This window comes from Arvicola amphibius, chromosome 12, assembly GCF_903992535.2.
Source record: "Arvicola amphibius chromosome 12, mArvAmp1.2, whole genome shotgun sequence".
Classification (NCBI taxonomy): domain Eukaryota; kingdom Metazoa; phylum Chordata; class Mammalia; order Rodentia; family Cricetidae; genus Arvicola; species Arvicola amphibius.
This window is the reverse complement of record NC_052058.2, coordinates 92064863-92083292: the sequence shown is the minus strand read 5'-3', so window position 1 is coordinate 92083292 and position 18430 is coordinate 92064863. Positions and strand designations below refer to the sequence as shown.

The window sequence follows — 18430 nt, the reverse complement described above, 5'->3', positions numbered from 1 at the left end:
AATGGAAGTCTGTATGTTAATCTGGTAAAGGTTAGGTGTTTATCATCAGAGCATACCTGACTAGCACGTGGCTGGCCTCAGGTAACTCGTGGCTCTCGTATGTCCAAACCGCAGTCTGTGAGACGGCTGCTGTTGGAGACCCTGGTTATAAAAGTCCTTGCTAGTGGCTCAAGTCTTGGGCCCATTTGACCTAGGATTTTGTACTTATGCCTCTGGGTGGAAATTACATGACCTAGAAGCTTCACTATCCTAAGACACTTTTCAAATCTCCCTTAATTTGTCAGTTTAGGAAAAGTTAGGTATTATTACTGCTACAAAACGCTAGGCTCAAAATTAGTTCTATTAGCTAGAATATAATAAAACAACAAGCATTTAAGTTTAGAAAAACAATTACACTAGTGATAAAAATACTTGGTTCCCAATTCATGAGAAGCTATCAATTCAATATAAAGTCATAAGATCACATTTATAATATTGAATTGGTTTTGTTATTGTTTAGGACAGCACTAAGTATCAGTAGAACTGTGTAAGGACAAACTAACAAAGTTGACGTACAGAATTGGTCACCAGAATGGATAGGCAGAAGTCTGGAAGCCATATATCATAGAGAGAATTATTAAAAGGAATTATGAAATTTTTATTTTTAAAGAGAAACAGGACAAAACTGATGCTAAGGTGGTTAAAAACGAAGTTCCTCTGATCTGCACAGTAACTGGCTAATAGCTGTTTGTTGTGCTGAGGTGCATAGGCCACTCGAGCTTTGACTGCTACCAGTAGGACTTTTCAGTTGATGAGCTTTAACATAGACTAAGCACGTATTACAAGATTGATTGTTAGATATTTGCTATCATCTTTTAGTGCTTTTGCACATCATCCCCAAAACTTGTAAGGATATTTGGTAAAGATTTTTATTTTTACTTTTGAGACTGGATCTCTCAGTGTAGACCAGGATGTTGTCCTTGAACTCACAAAGATCCTCCTGCCTCTGTGATTAAAGGTGTGTACCACCACTTAATCTCCTAAAGAATTTTTAATTGGAGTTGGAGAGATGACTCCGTGGGTAAGGGTGCTAACTATGAAAACAAGACAACCAGGTTTCACATTCCCAGCACACATACAAAAAGCTGGGCATGGTTGTTGGTACCTGTAACACCGGCTTTAAGGGGGTAGAGGTCGTGGATCATAGGAGTTCACAGGCCAGCTAGCTTACCCTAAAGAGGTTCTCTCTTCCCAGGTGGCCCTAACTTGTATGAAGTTGATTTAAAAAAAAAAAAAACCTAACTATCATACCAATATACTCAATTTATTTCTTCATAAATTTCTTCAATTTATATTTTAGTTGGAAGTTAGATTATAGTTAGAAATATGTTTGGTGAATAGGAAGGACTGCAGCTGGAGGAAAAATAATTGGTTGAATAATCTGATAGTAATATGTTTGTCCTAGAGGGAGAAAAAACACCAAATGTTTTGTACCTAGATACAATCAAGCGTGAAAGAATGTCTTTGTAATTTTAAGAGGATCAGGAGTAGTGCCTGTAGTGCTGGTGACTGTGTGAATCTTGCAGTAACTCTGTAAGATCCTAGACTATACAGCACATAAGCTGGAAAAATCCCTGTTATTTCTCTTTATAGACTTTTTTCTCTTAGGGCCCAGGATAATTAACTTGTACTCCCTCCTGAGTATTATACACCCAAGCACTTTGAATACCGTTGAGCAATAGCATGATTTGTTCCCAAACACAGATGATTACATTGTGCACATAGATAGTGTAAGCCTTACTTTCTACCTCCAAAACATGATGTTGACTTAGGTTTCTGTCCCATTCAGTCCCAAAGAAATCACATGTTAATTATAAACTGATTGGTCCATAAGCTCAGGCTTCTTATTAGCTCCTATACTTATATTAGCCCATTATTCTTGTCTGTGTTAGCCACGTTGCTCGCTACCTTCTGCATCTGGGTCACACCTGCAGACTGAAACTTCCCTCTTCCCAGAATTCTTGTTGCCCTGCCTCTACTTCCTGCCTGGCTTCTGGCCAATCAGCATTTTATTAAAAATAATGGAAGTGACAGGATGAAAGACCATTGTCCCACAGCACTCCCCCCCCCTTTTTTCCCAAAGAGATTCCTGAGCCTACATAATTCCCCCCCAACCCTATACTAATTATAATCGACCCCTAAATGATGTTCCTAACCCTGAGGACAAACTTTGTTCGGTGAGGGTATGTCATCTTATAGAATTACTTCCAGCTGTCATGGGGGCAGTATTCTTTCTTTGGGATCCTGTGAAAGTAAAATGATGGTTAAGTTCCACGATTACTGTCTGGTATAATTGTACATAGTCTCTGAGTATTCTCATGATGTACACCAGTGTAGGGAACTGACTGCTTACTACTTGCCTACACGCACCAGAGCAGTTACTTGGTAGTCACATACCTTTAATCCCAGTACTAGGAAGGTGGAAACAGGAAGGGATATGACTGGGCGGGAGGAGACAGGAGCTCAGGGCATTCATACTGAGGATTCCTAGAGACAGGATCACCCCTTTGGTCTGAGGATTTGGTAGAGGTAAGAACTAGTGACTGTCTGCTCTGCTTCTCTGATCTTTCAGCATTTACCCCTATATCTGACTTGGAGTTTCTGTTATTAAAACCAATTAGAATTTGTGCTACAGTACTATACATTTTTTATTTAATAGCAAAAATAAGACAAGCATTATTAATTAATTTCAGGTAATGAGTTATCAGAAACTAAAATCTTTTTAATGTAGGTACAGGCTAACTATATATTCATCAAAGAGGAAACACTGAGATCCTGATAGTTTAGCTTAGTAGAATATGTATGTGCATGTTTAGCCTAAACAAGGCCCTGAATTCAGTTGTGGACCTGAAAAAAATTTCTGTAAATGCTTCATGAGAACTGGCAAGATGGTAGGAAGAATCAACTCCACAAAGTTGCCCTGTACATGCATGTGTACACACACAAACACACACTATAAATGAATGAACAAACATCAAATTATTCCTTAAGATAGCTAGAGAATCATTTTAGCTAGACATGGGGCAGGAAAGATGGGGATGAAATTCTAGGAAAGAACATTCTTGGATCACAAGTCCAATAGACTCTATTTCATGGGTTTTCTAATCCCTTCATATTTATGATACTCATATTTACAAGTCTTTTAAGTAAGAGTTAAACAAGCCAACAGGTAAAGCCAGGTTTGTTGGAGGCATCACCCAAGTAATGTGTCAGAGACTCTTAGTATAGACTCTCATTAGCTGGTTAATCTTACTACCAGCAGGCTTGATGTAAAACAGATCAGATGCCTGAATTTTAGTTATTGACCTGTAAATAAAGTATGGAATGGAATGCTGCTGGGGTGTTTTCTAACTGAATAGTTGCTGTTTCTATTTTATTTCCTGTCAAGCATCATATTACAGATGTGTGTGCTGTTAATAAGAGTTTGACAAACCAAACCTTTGTGCATTTATTGTTTATTGCCAGTTATTAGGAATATGTGTTTTTATTGGGAGTATTATGCTGTTTAAGAAATAAAAAGTAAGTGAGAAATTATTCAGTCAGACTTCTAGAGTGTCTGCATGGTATATAGGAAGCCCTGGTTTTGGTCTCCACATTACAGGAAAAAGAAAAAGAAAAAAGAGACCACAGAAAGTAAGTTTCTTCCTTTTGGGTGTTATAATTTCCTGTTTGGTAAAACAGACATTTAAGGGATGAGGGAAACACTTCCAGAGTTTAAAAGCTTTGATCTTCCTTTTTGTTGCCGTGGTGTCTGCAGCACAGGATGCCAGGTCGGTGGACCCACAGGAGGGCAGTGCTGCCTGGAATCAGGTAGTAGGGGGAGCCTTAGCAGGACAATGCCACATATTTCATTTTAGATTTCTATGTGAGATGTTTTCTTTACTTCAAATCTGTTTCAAAAGTAGAATGTATATGTACTGATAGCAAGGTATTACTATATAATGGTCTCCTTGCCCGTAACATTGTTAAAAAAAATCTTGGGTTGTATTTGCTGTACACACACATTTAAAAAGAATCCTAATAAACACACCATCACAGTTTAAAAACTGTTTTGACTTAGTAAAGGATTTTATCTCACGAAGGAAAAAAGCTAGCCAAGCATGAGGAAGGAAGATTCTGAGTTCAAAACCTGAAGTCAAGGCCCTTTTATGTTGCCAGGCAGTGAGTTTGCGCATGTGTGCATGTGTGCGCGTGTGCACACACACACTTGGCAGCCCTCCCCAACCCCCCCCGTGCCCCACCGATCTCTATCCATTCCTGGATTCTTCCTCATTTCTTCCCTCTATTTATCATACCCAAGAAATGTAACATTGGTTAAATTAGTTAATATTGATTAAATTTCTTTAATTGGTTAATTTTCTTTTAATTTCTGTAATTAATAAAATACATTTTTAATATACTAACCATATTTATACCATCTGTTTTCCACAATTATCCTCGATTTTTAAAACATCTAAAATCAATCTAATATAATGCTTTAGTTCACTTTCATGTCTTTGTTCTTTTATAAAGTTTATATATTGTATATATAAAGATTCATTTATATATTTTATGTGTGTGAGTCTGTTTGTATATATGTCTGCACACCAGAAGAGGGTATCAGATCCCATTATATAAATGGTTGTGAGAGTCCATGTAGTTGTTGGGAGTGTTCTTAACCACTGACCTATCTCTTCAGTCCCCTAAATTTTTTTAAGTATTTATTATGTATACAATATTCTGTCTGTGTGTATGCCTGCAGGCCAGAAGAGGGCACCAGACCCCATTACAGATGGTTGTGAGCCACCATGTGGTTGCTGGGAATTGAACTCAGGACCTTTGGAAGAGCAGGCAACAATCTTAACCTCTGAGCCATCTCTCCAGCCCCCAGTCCCCTAAATTTTATATTTTTAAAAGTTTAGGGTAGCTTTCTTAAAGAATGGTCAATAGTCTAAACTGTATAATTGTTACATATTTAGGGTTGAACACAGCATAAATGACTGTATTACATCAGGAGCTAAATAACAGCTTATGCTAGAATATCTTGTCTGAGGAATTTCATATTAGTTTGGCTGCAGTTTCCTTCCCATTCTCATTTCTCCATTGTACCATCCTTTATCATGTATGTTCTGTTCAGCTATTTTAAAAATATAAAACTCGAATGCTAGTCAAAGTTCCCCCAAATCAATCATCCCAGCTCAGTTTTTCCAGAAATAGTTACTGCTTCTAACAAAGGGTACAAGTGATTTTTCTCAGATAAATCTTTGCTTCTTGTAGCATGCATAATTTCAAGACATCTTTACTTTAAAATTACAAAGAAACGTGTTAAGAAACAGACACACTGACACATAATAAAACAAAGCAAGACACTTAGGGTATGACAAACGAAAATGCTTCAAATGATTCCATTTTTAAGATTTGGAAATTACTAGGTGTTATAAATTCAGCATTCACAATTAGTGACAAATCATAATAAAAACATTTAAAATAGTTTTATTGTTGTCAAGTGCAAGCTTCCCTTTAATATATATGTGGGGTTTTGTTGTTGGTTTGTTTTTGTTTGTTTGTTTCTTTTTTTTTCGAGACAGGGTTTCTCTGTAGCTATGGAGCCTATCCTGGAACTAGCTCTTGTAGACTAGGCTGGCCTCGAACTCACAAAAATCCGCCTGCCTCTGCCTCCCGAGTGCTGGGATTAAAGGCGTGCACCACCAATGCCTGGCTATATGTTTTTTAAAAGGGCTTTTTTGCTGATAGTAAAACCCCAGTGGTACACAGTGCTTATTGAGCGGCCGAGTTAGGCTGGACACAGTCCTCAGCACTGACCGGGGAAGCACACTCCAGTCATAAACAACCCTTTTTAATCTTTAACTTACAAGTTAGACACAGGACCTTATTTTCAGTGCTATACCATTAATTATCTGAATTGGCTTTGTTATCCTGTCTATGTTAAACTGAGTTAGAAAGGTTCTTTTCTCCCTCTCTTCATTTCTTTTATGAATTGTTAGGTTATCTTTGTTGAATAGTCAGAGAAAAGTTTGTGGATTTATATATATTTAAGTCTGTGAACCTGAGCCAGAGCTTGTTTTTGTTTTTTTTCCGGGGGGGGGGGGGTGTTTGGTTTTTTTTTTTTTTTTTTTTTGTATGTTTTGGAGCGGAGTATAATAGTACTTAGGTACTCTAAAGTCTATATCTTTTGTCTTAGTGTTTGTCCCACTTCTAAAATGAGCCCAACTAGCTATCTCATAGACTGTTGGATTATACACTTCATATGAGACATTTTAGTCTTACGATTTCTAGCTAATGGTATGCATATTTTCTTCAGTTAGTGCAAGTATTATGTGAACATTGTCAGATAGGATCCTTAGAGCATTTCTGCATGCTTGTGGAGATGCAGTCTTTGTGAAACAGAATAGGAAACTAAGGCAGATAAAAATAAAAAGACTTGTTCCAGTTATTCAGTGTTTTACCCAAGAGATGAAAATGATTTTTTTCACTTTATTTTGTCTTCTCATGCTTAATGAATACCAGGTTTCTTTTAATTTCCTTTAAGTCATACTTGGACTAAGGGTTGACATCTGACATCTGACTGAGCCATCCTATACCATAGCTTTGTCACTGTCTCCACCTATTGGTGTGAAGAAGTAATGCTCCTGCCTGGATATGCAAGTAGTTTTATTTTAGCAAAAGTAATTTAAACAACAATGAATTGTGCTCTAAATGCATTTTCTTTGAGTTTGAAGATGCTAAAGTGTCATGTAATTTTTAGCTTTTGGAGACAGGGTGTGTATGTGTCTGTATGTGTGTGTGTGTTGGGGGGATTTTTAATGATTACATTAGAGAGTTGCTTAAAATTTATATATATTGTAGGTGAGTGTTGTGGTGCACACCTTTAATTCTAGTACTCAGGAGGCAGAGTCATAAAGATTTGTGTGAGCTCAAAGCCAGGCTGTTAGTAAGTTCCAGGACAGCCAGAGAGCTACATAGTGAGATCCTGACCTGAGAAAAACAAAACCCTAAAATTTTATTTATATATATAGATATATTACCAGATTCTTATTTTATTCTTTAGAAAATATGATCATCTTGCCTTTTTGCATCATGATGAGATTGGCATCCTGGTGCAAAGATATTTTAATAACAAGAAATCTCCAAAATTCTGACAGTCTTTGTACATTGAGATTCTTGGCTTTTATATCGTTGCTTATGACTTGCTAATGAAGAAGCTCAATATAGCTTTTGATGCATTCCTGATACTCTGGATGGTGACTGGCTAGAGAATTACTGACATCACAACATACAGTTGTTGATTTCTATTGTCTCTTAGTCTTCAGTAAGTGCTTTATTCTGCTTCTGGTGCCTGACTAATCTGAGAGAGAGAGAGAGAGAGAGAGAGAGAGAGAGAGAGAGAGAGAGAGAGAGAGAGAGAGAGAGAGAGAGGGGAGTGTGTTCGTTCTCGTACATATGTGCTTGACTCTGTAGAGGAGCAATGCCAGAGTGACAGTGTATAGACACTATGGAATGTGAACCTTCAGTAATTCTGTATGATGAAGCAACTACCAGGGCAATGAAGGTATGTGATTCTGAACTCATTTGTTAAATGCATATGAAAGGCAATTGAAAAGATGAATTATGTTTGTTTATTTAGTACCATCATTTTTATTAGTGGATATATGCAATAAAATCCAAAATGGGCGTTTAAAAATATTTATTTTTACAAAGATGTATGTGCATTTAGATGGGTAAGAGTCATGTACTTCTCTACTGGAATGCCAATTTCTCTATATACCTCAGTTTTTCAAAAATATTTTTGTATCATGTGGATGTTGCAATTTACATCTGTGCTGATTTGTGTATATATATAGCAAAATATAGTTGAAAAAATATCTTGTTCAGGTTCATTATAAAATGGGCAGGTTATTGACTTGTTCGATTTTTTATTTCTTTATGAAATAAGTACAGTTTGAAATAAATACAGGGATAGTGGTTGGAAATGAAGAAATTGAGCACCTTAACTTTCATGTTACTATTTGTGTCCTTGATTGGGGAGGTGTAGGTAATTTTTCAAGCACTTAGGGAAAAAAAAAACCTAGATATGTCTTTGGCATAATGAAATACCGTGTTACAAAAAGAGGAAAAATACCAATCTACCTCTAATTCTTGAAATTATCTGTTGTCTGAAAACCTTGACGTCCACCTTGTTTTCTGGTTCCTCGAAACTGGACTCTTACCTCCTGGTTATGCTAATAATGACAACATGTCCCCAGTGGTGTTAAGAGTTTACATGCTTTTTACCTGGAATTAGTTGAAATTTCAAGATTTGTAATTGCTGTGGTATTTTTAAACATCTTCCCTTGTATAACAGTTCTTTTGTTCTTAAGAAACAATTCGTTTTAGAGAACATAGGAAAATCACTAAATGGCTGTTTATGAATACTAGGTATCATTTTTCTTCCTCCTCTAGTTCTCAACTCTTTTTGTAATTAGATTCATAAATACACTAGTATCTATTATTGAATCTAGACTTTTATCAAAATTATCATTTTAACCTCATGCTCAAAAAATCCCATCACCATTTCTTGTTAAGCTTCAGATTTTTTCAATTTTATATTGAAAACTTCAAAAAGGACTAAAAGTTAAAACAAGCAGTACTTACCTTATATTCTTATATGTTCTTAACAACTGCTCTCACCCAAGCATCCTAGCTCTCTTTACCCCGTCCCCTGTTCCTTTGTTGTTTCTTCTTGTTGTTGGCTGTTGTCGTTGTTTTCTTGGGGGGCAGGGATCTGTGTCTCTTCGCTCTTCTATTGTATTCATCTCCTTCTTCATCTTTCTCACTTTGTCTCAGACGTGTCCATCAGAAAACTATCTACTTGGTGACTCACCCGTCCCCTTTCTGATTCTATACTAATTTCCCCATTCACTGCTTTTCCTTTTCTTTCTCTTTCCCTCCTCTCTCTCCCTTTCTTCTAGTCTCTGGTCTGTCTTTCTGATGACCTGTGTCTGACCGTGTTTCTTCCTTTCTCCCCATACTCTCACCCCTCGTCTGGGTTCACCTCATTCTTCTGTGCTTCTCTCATTGTCGTGCCTATAGACCTGCCTCTGACTACTAGTCTTTGGGGTTTTTTGTTTTCCATTGCTCCCTCTCATGGCTCTTTCTCCCGCTGCTTCATATATAAGGTATCAGTTTTCATTTAATGTAGATGTGCAGTTGATTTTAACCTGTTTTTCTTGTTGTCATTGCTGTTTAGTCAGCAGCAGTTACTGGTTGCATTTAATTTATGTTAAATTCTGTTTTCTTTCAAACTAGTAAGAGTTATGATCCTAAGGTTATATATCAAAATAAACAGACTTCTAACCTTTTTCAGTTTTCTTTAGAACTTCATGCTTGAAGCATTGTAATTAGATTGAAGTTATTACATACTGAGGATATTTTTAAATGCTTTGTGTTCTCAAGTTGTACATGGACAGGTCATTAAGAGACAGAGGTTTTTCTCTTAAATGAAAATTTCTATTAAAATTTCAGGTTTGTAGAAAGCAATTAAAAATAAAGATACCTATAGCTAATTTCCTCTTAATAATATTGTAGGTTATGAATTAACTTGTATTTTTCAATACCTCTGTGACCTTTTTATATCATTATTTAAATCTGTTTTAACATATACCTCTATTTCCCACTGCCAAAATCAAGCACTTATTACTTCTACCTTCTTTTAATAACTCTACTGCTTTGTTACTATATGTCTCTGCTATATGATTAGATCCTTGATGTGGAGGTGAAATTAGATCACCCCCCAAAAAAGTTCATTGTCTCTGTAAGTCTTCTCATTCATCTATAGCTAACCAATACTCATTTTAATTGATTTGTGTTAATTTTGCTGCAGAATACAGTCTGGCCATTCCTAATTCCCAAATTCAAAATGCAAAATAATCTTTCTGAGGAAAATGATAACATAAAGAAAATTCTACGCTTCATCTTGTGTAAAAGTCAAAATGAAAGGAATGTTAAAATATAAATAAAACTATCTTTAGGCAAGGTAGACAGATGCCCTATTGTTTGTATATGTATGTATAAATGGTTGGTTGGATATACACGCATATATGTACATGTATATGCAAATGTCATTTAAAAGGGTATGTATGCATATGCTTACTTGTCTGTATATGTATCGTGTGTGTTCAGGTGCCCAAAAAGGCCAGAAGAGGGTATCAGAGTGCCAAGAGTTGGAATTCTAGGCAATCATGAGCCACCTGATAATGGATCCTGGAACCTGAACCTAGGTCCTCTGCAAAAGGGACAGATGTTCTTAATATCCAAGCCATCTCTCCAGCTCTAAAATATGGCATGTATGTTTTTAAATATAAAACACTGCTGATCTTTAGCAATTGGACAAAAGCTCAGTCTGTATACTCAATATTATTTACCCTCTAAATTTCTCTAAGTCAAAGTGAATACAGTGGATTCAAGGAAGCTTAGTTAATATCTCAATACTTAGCCCTATGTTCTCTCTTGAGCAGAGCAAGTTTATTTGCATGTAAATATATATATTTCTTAATTCTTAGTTCTCCAGATGCATATACATGACTAGCATACAAATATAGTTGTATATTGTGTACAAGATACGGTTTCTCTATATATTTCAAACTGGTTTCAAAATCGCTGTCATGTTGTAGCATTTGAAGTGCTAGGATTACAGATCAGCACCAACAATTCTTATTTTATACATGTGTGTTATAAAATGGGATGCATTATATAGTATTATAAATACGTTGCATTAAATGATCTTATGTAAATCTGATTCATACAGTTATACATCATTTATTATGTGGTTTGCATATTTTCTGATATATTTATATGTCTACATATAGCTAATATAAATCTTTGATTGTACATTTATATAATATGCATGCAGGAAATAAAATCAAGGCTTGTTAAGATTTATGTGGTGATTGTGAGAAGCCTAAAATCACATGGTCTCTGAGTCTGCATGTGGGAGGAAACCCCTGTGCAAGTGCTATGGCCGACTAGGTAGCCCTTGGTTTTAGTGAGGTTTTCTAAGAATTTGTCGTGGCCTAAGAATTGCTACTTTATCTGGTCTGTTAATTGGTGCTTAGTCTGTCATTTTAAACTTTTATTGTTTACTTATTTTTAAATACTCCAAGAAGTGTTTGGCTGATGTCTACACACTAGCAGACACTCCCACAGATGCTACACACTGTGATTTCAGGTGGTTTTTGTTGTTGTTCACCAAAACAGGGTCTCATATAGTCCAGATGGAACTTGAGCTCTGTGTGTAATTGAAGGTGACTTTCAACTTCTGATTTTCCTTCCTCCCCCTCACTGGCACACCCAGTTTATTCAGTGTCTGGGTATGGAATGCTGTCTACCAACTGAGTTACATCCCCAGCCCAAACTTGTCTTCAAAATAAACAGTGACCTACAATAACTGAGCATATGATATCTTGGATTTCCACCCGGGGGAAGTAACAGAACATTTTATTGTCCTAGTACTTTTATAATACTGCAGACCATGAACAACAAAAGAAATTTACTAAGTATTGACTACAAAACGAGGCATAGCTAGAAATATGAAGTGAAGTCATTTTAAAAATTGAAACCCTGTCCATTCATTCAGCTTGCAGCCCTAGGAAGCTGAACCAGTATGACAGCTCAGTATGTCTTGTGGTGATGAATCTCTAGATACAGGGAGCAGCTGAGGATTGTTTGTGCTAAGCAGCAGCCCCTCACGTACTTTATAGGACTTGTAACTTTATGGCATATGAGGGTTGGTAATGGCTGTTTTGAAATTATTTGTTACTAAAATCTAAACTGCTCTTTTGTTTTGTTTTGTTTTCAAGACAGGGTTTCTCTGTAGCTTTGGAGTCTGTCCTGGAACTAGCTCTTGTAAACCACCAGGCTGACCTCAAACTCACAGAGATCCTCCTGCCTCTGCCTCCCAGGTGCTGGTATTAAAGGTGTGTGCCACCACCGCCACACCAGTAAACTGCTCTTTTACCAAAAGAAGAAACAAAACCTTTTGAGTTCCCCACCTTGTGTGATCCTTAGAGATGCTGCCTTGAGCAAGGGCTTTGTTTTTTTGTTTTGTTTTTGTTTGTTTGTTTGTTTGGGGTTTTTTTTTTTGAAAGAATATGGTTGACAATTTAAGTAAAGGTGGCACATTAAAAGTTATAAAACAGGGTATTTGCCAGTTGTTGCGTATTTAATTAAAAATTTTATAAAACAAACATGATGCATCAGAAAAGGAATATTTTTACTCTCCTCTTCATTTAATCCTTTTGTTCTAGTCTGTCCATCTTTCCATAACTGTATATTCTATTTCCCCTTCCTTGGGAGAGCCCCAGCTCTCACCTAGACCTTTCTTCACCTAACCGCCATGATTATATGGATTATAGCATGCCTATTGAAGAATTAAGAGCTAACATCCATATTTAAGGGAATATATACTATTTTTCTCCTTCTGTGTCTAGGTTGCCTCTCGCATGTTTTTTTTTTTCCTAGCTCCATTCATTTACCTGCAAATTTCATGATTTTGTGGGATTTTTTTTATGTGTGTTTTTGTTTTTGTTTTTGTTTTTGTTTTTGTTTTGAAACAGAGTTTCTCTGTGTAATAGCCCTAGAAGCCCTGGAACCCACTTTGTAGATGACACTGGCCTTGAACTCAGAGCAATCCACCTGCCTCTGCCTCCCAAGTGCTGGGATTAAAGACATGCACCACCACTGCCCAGGAGGTTTATTGTTTTTATTGACTGAATTATATTCCATTGTGTAAATTACCACATTTTCTTTATCCATGTATTTGCTGATCCATATGTCTAGGCTGTTTTCAGTTTCTGGCTATCATGACTGAAGAGAGCACCATGAACATGGATGAGGGAGTGTCTGTGTAGTAGGATGTAGAGTCCTTTGGGTTCCGAGGGTGCTGTAGCTGGGTCTTGAGGTAGCTCTATTCCCAGCTTCCTGAATAACCCCTATATGACTTCCATAGTGACTGTACAAGTTTGTGCTTTTACCAGCAATGGAAGAGTGTTCAATTACCCTACATTCTTGTCAGCAGGAGCTGTCATTTGTCCTATTGATCTTGGCCATTCTGGCTGATGTATAATGAAATTTCAGGGTAATTTTGATTTGCATAAATGCTTTTATTAAAACTTCTTTTTAAAGCAGTTTTTGAAGAGTTTGTATAAGATGTGAATTGTTCTGTCATGCATGCACAACTGTGTTACCATTAGTGCTCTTTGTATGAGATCTCATTGTGCTCAGTTGTTTTACCTAAAATTATATTATTCTGTGTATCTGAATATTGTTAAAGGAAATTGGAAGAGCCATGTGATCTTTTTCGGTGTTCTCTTCTTGCTTAATAACTTTCACTGGCACCAAACAAAATAAAACTGACTTTAAAAATACCTGGGAGGGCTGGTGAGATGTAAAGTGAGTAAAGGCAGGAAGCCTGGCAACCCCTGGAACTCTCCAGGAGGAAAGAGAGACCCTGTTCCTGCAGCTGTCCTCTGATCTCTGGAGGTGCATGCCGCGCCACACATTACAATCACCACTATGCTAAATAATTTTTAAAAATGTTTTAAATACAATATGGTGAGAATTTTGGGTATTGATTTTTATAGATGTCACTAAAACTCATTCCACCCTTTATATATACATTTTCTTTTATCAGACACAATGGATTTCTTTGGGAACATTAAGTGGATTATTACAACCTTTATTCTTTTAAAGCTCCAAGATATACTATTGTTATCCTGAATTATAGTCTTCAATCCATAGTTAGCGTTCTAGGTGAAACCCTAGCTCTTGGACTTAAAGTGATTGATGAAGTAGGGCTGCCGTCTTCCCTGCTGCACTAACCATATTGTGTATTTGTTACTTCCTCTTCTCTCCCCTCGCCTTTTAGATCAGCTCTGTTGTCTCAGATGACTCCTTCCTTATACCTCAGAATTAGTTATAAACATTCTGACCCTTGTTTAGAAAGTAATGTGATCATCAATAGCTTTAATTTCTAAGTTACTATAGAGTGTTCCATTTTCCTGTCCTCTTTGTTTATTTGTTTTAGTTTTTTAATGGTTTTTTTTGTTTTTATTGTAGGCCACTGGAAGGTATGATATATTTGATCCAAGACAGTCCATTTCAGCCCAGGAATCTACAGTGGTGACAAGGACATGGGACTCCTCTCGCGAGATTACTGTTGGTTCAATACAATTGACATCCTGGCTGACAACTGTGAAAAGGAACATTGGGCTATTTTATTTTATTTTTGTGGAACACCACAATCCCAGATCCATAGGACACATCAGGTAATGTTCTTCTGTGTCTTTGGGTAGCCTGTATTTACAGTTCATTCAGAAGGAAATGAAGGAGCTTGAATATCTTTCTTAGCCAATTTACCTTCTCTCTACTTTACAACCTGAATTGTATCAGAATGAGCTAATGAACTTCTGGTTTGGGATCAAATTACAGATGACATTTTGGTTGCTTGCTTGCTTGCTTGCTTGTTAGAGTACCCCAGAATATTGCCAAACTTATCTCAGTACAGGTGAGTCAGCCCCTCCCTCTCACAGGTGCCGCACTGCAACCCTGTCTGAATGAGATGTGGCTTTGTTTTTATTATTTTAGTTCAGATTAGTCTATGATTTTATGAATTATTTCTTTTTCAGTTTTCAAATGTACTTGTATTTATCTGTTAAGGCTTTTGTTTGGGGGGGGGGGACTTTTAATTTTCCAGCTTGTTAAAGAGAAGACGAATTTACTGGTTTTTTTTTCTTCGTGACTTAATTATAAAAACTGTAAAATTATAATAACGTTGACAGGATTTTACAGTGTGTCTCATAAACCAACCATTCCTTGGTTGTGTGGTTGACAGTTCCCATACCAGTTTCACCCCATTGTCCATGTGTCTCTACCTCTAGTTTTTGCTTAATCTCTGATGCATTCCTGTTCCTGATATCTGGGATGAAATTCCCACTTTTTCTTAGATTCACCAGTTACATGAAATATACTAATGTCTGTGTCTGATCTCTCAGAAAGTTCATTTCTTTCCTTTTTATTTTCTCATATATTACATCCTGTTTGCAGTTTCCCCTCCCTTTCCTTCCCAACTTTCCATTCCCCTCTACCTCTCCAACTCCCTCTATCTCCGCTCAGAAAAGAACAGGTCCTCCAGGGACATCAAACATGACATAATATACTACAATAAGACCGGGCTGCATGAAGTAACTCACTAGGAGGAAAAGAGTTCCATAAGTAGACAAAAGAGTAAGCTCCCTCCCCTGTTCCCACTGTTAGTAGTTCCATGAGAATATCAAACTGTTCAGCCATAACAGATATGCAGAGGACCTAGGTCAGACCCCTATAGGCTCACCATCTCTGCCTGCCTCCATGAGTCCCAGTCATTTGATTCTCAGAAAGTTCATTTTCTAGAGTGTATGATTATACATGTTTTTTGACATTGACTCACATGAATCAAAAGACGTTAATGCTTTGTTTACATTATAAAACAGAATTATTAACCCAGACTCACAAATGTGTTTTATATAGAATGTTTGCTTTTCATTTTTATGATTGAATCAGGGCAGTTTTTTCCTTTTTGTTTTGTTTGATTATTGATACAGGGTTTCTTTGTGGCTATCTTGGAACTGCTCTGTAGACCAGGTTAGCCTTGAACTCACAGGATCTGCTTGCCTCTGCACCACCACTACCTGAAAATTTTTAAAGCTTGGAATTATAGGAATCAAGGTGTAAACTGTGACGGGAAAATGCATTTACTATATGGGAATAGTGAATACTCAGAGTAGAGGAGGATGTGGGGCAATGTTGATAGTATTTCTTAAAGAAAGATACTTTAATGTTACTTAAGTATAGTTAAGTAATCATTCAACCAACACTTCTCATCTTGATCTAGCTCAGGTCTCTTCTCACTGTATTGTAACATTTTTAAGTTAGGAACACCTACCTTGAAGGTAGGAATTTTGCTTTTGCTTATGTGCATTCAGCATTGTTCTTGGAAATCAGAAGTCTTTAGTTAATATTATGTAATAACTGAATATAAAGAATGTTTCAAACTAAATGAAGATTACTTTTCTTTTTTGCCAAGGCTTCAAGTTCCCTGTAGAATTCAAAAATAACCTTTGCTAATGAGGATGTCTGATATTGTTATTATAAAAGATGAAACTGAAACAATGAAGGATTTGGAGGCAGAAGTGAAAGATACAACCAGAGTTGAAAATCTCATTAAATCAGAAAACTATGGGAAGATTTTGGCAGAGAAGAATGAACATTGTATTGACAACAATATTGATTTGCAGGTAAACAGAGTTTTCTCAATGGCTAAAATTACCTAATATTCATTGTATAGTGTGCTTCCTTTCATATCGAACTCATTTTTCACATCCTTTTTTTTTCCTTTGGTTGTGTTTTGGTTTTTTGAGACAGAATTTCTCTGTGTAGCTCTGACTGTCCTGGAACTAGCTCTGCAGACCAGGCTGGCCTCGATCTCTGAGATAGGCCTGCCTCTGCCTCTGCCTCGATCTCTGAGATAGGCCTGCCTCTGCCTCTGCCTCGATCTCTGAGATAGGCCTGCCTCTGCCTCTGCCTCGATCTCTGAGATAGGCCTGCCTCTGCCTCTGCCTCCCGAGTTAAGGTGGGGCCACCACCGCCCACCCACGTTTCACAATTCTAACAGGGCCAGTTGACGCTTCAGCTGACATATTTACCAGCTTATTTTTGAGTTATCTTGACAGCTTGCTGAGTCTTAGGTCTTTGATTAGCTTATATGTTTCACATGGTATGATTCTTTACATTCGTGTGTAGCCAGTATGTTTTTATTGGCTTTCTACGTTTACACTTCTCTTCTTGTGCTGTAATTGATCAGAATTTAACCTAAGAACTCTTAGAGGAGAGAAATAGAGTGATCAAACCTGCAGAAGATTTACTCTGAGTAAAGAAGCTTGTAGGGAAGGGGTAGCTTTTACCTAATGTTTTTGTTGCTGTGCATGCATGATAATTTAGAACCAATCATTGAGAAGGTTTTTATTTCCAGGCAGAGACTAGAAATTTAAGTTTGAAGAAATACTCCTGATTTTTTGCTTAACTTTTCTCTTTCCTTTTTTATTATCTATTATTTGAGAGTTCATTACTCACCTCTCCACTTATGGTGTAGTTTTTTTGTGGGGTCCCTCACCATACTCTCTTGTACACCTGGCCACACTTTTGTGCGTTTTGGGGTTCACCTCTTGCCCCACGTTGGGTACCATATATCGGGGACCAGCCTCAACAAAAACACTTCTTGCCAGGATAAGGGCGTAGGGATTTAGAATATTAGTAAAGAGTATGAAGACAAGTGAAAAATAATAAGACAGAAATCATAGACTAGTGCCAGGAGGGCGTCCCAGTGAACACTGAAATTGTCTGCGTTTAAACCCCAATATAAAGGGTGGGAAAAGGCAACAAAATATTTCTTTAACATGGTACAAAGGACAAAGTGTTAATGCTTTAACACTTTAAGGCATCAAGTCATTAGCATTCTGTTATTTAGGCAGTAAAGCCATTGTATCCTGGAGACCAAGTATCCTGAAGGAAGCCATTCACAGGTAACCCCATATTACAAAAAAAAGGAGCAAAAGCACGCTTGCATATCCTGTCTGTTAGGATGGAATGGATCTACTTGTATGAGCCATCAAAAAAACCCCCCTCCCGAAAAAACAAGTCATCACATCCTGAGTCAGGATGTGTAGCTACACTTGTCAGCCATTTTGAGCAACCTCCAAACTCTCTGACCATCAGATAAGGTAAAAATAGGCTCACATTTTTGGGCCTCCACCATTAAAGTTGAAAATTAAGATTAACCATTAGGAGCTGGGGAGATTGCTCAATTGGTTAAGTGTCTCTTACACAAATTGAGGACCTGGACCTGAGTTCATGTCTTCAGTACCATTGTAAAAGCCAAGTGTGGAAGCAAACAAGAAAACCGCTAGAACTTGCCGGCCAGCCAGTTTATCCAGTTCATTGAGAGATCCTGACTCAGAATGCAAGATGGAAAGTACAGAGCACCTGACATTCACTATTGGCATTCATATGTGCATGCACATGCAGTACGCACACAAAGGTACTCATCATACTTGTGAACAGGGTATCCTATTTGAGAAAATACTGTCATTTTTAAAAATGGTTTTAGTTTTGTATGTGTGTCCATGATGTATGTGGGCAGGTGTGCTGCTATGCAGTAGTGTAGTTCAGAGGATAACCTTTTAGTCTTTGTTCTCTCTGTCCACCTTTATGTGGGCTCCAGATATCAAACTCAGGTTGCCAGACTTTAGAAACAAACTGGGACATCTTTCCAGCTCTATTCTGTCGTTCTTAAAATAACCAGAGGACTTTAGCCAAATGCAGT

General features: G+C 37.2%; 1 protein-coding gene across 5 annotated transcripts in view; it reads left to right on the top strand.

Annotated features, from left to right (window-relative positions):
• Nucleotides 1–18430, top strand: part of R3hdm1 (R3H domain containing 1) — a 127929-nt gene that overhangs the window by 17791 nt on the left and 91708 nt on the right. For all 5 annotated transcript variants that reach the window (XM_038348662.1, XM_038348660.1, XM_038348658.1 and 2 more), the window contains exons 2-3: nucleotides 14131–14339; nucleotides 16136–16346. In XM_038348662.1, the coding sequence (XP_038204590.1) occupies nucleotides 16176–16346 (171 nt within the window). In that variant the 5' untranslated portion in view covers nucleotides 14131–14339; nucleotides 16136–16175. The remainder of the gene's footprint in view (nucleotides 1–14130; nucleotides 14340–16135; nucleotides 16347–18430) is intronic.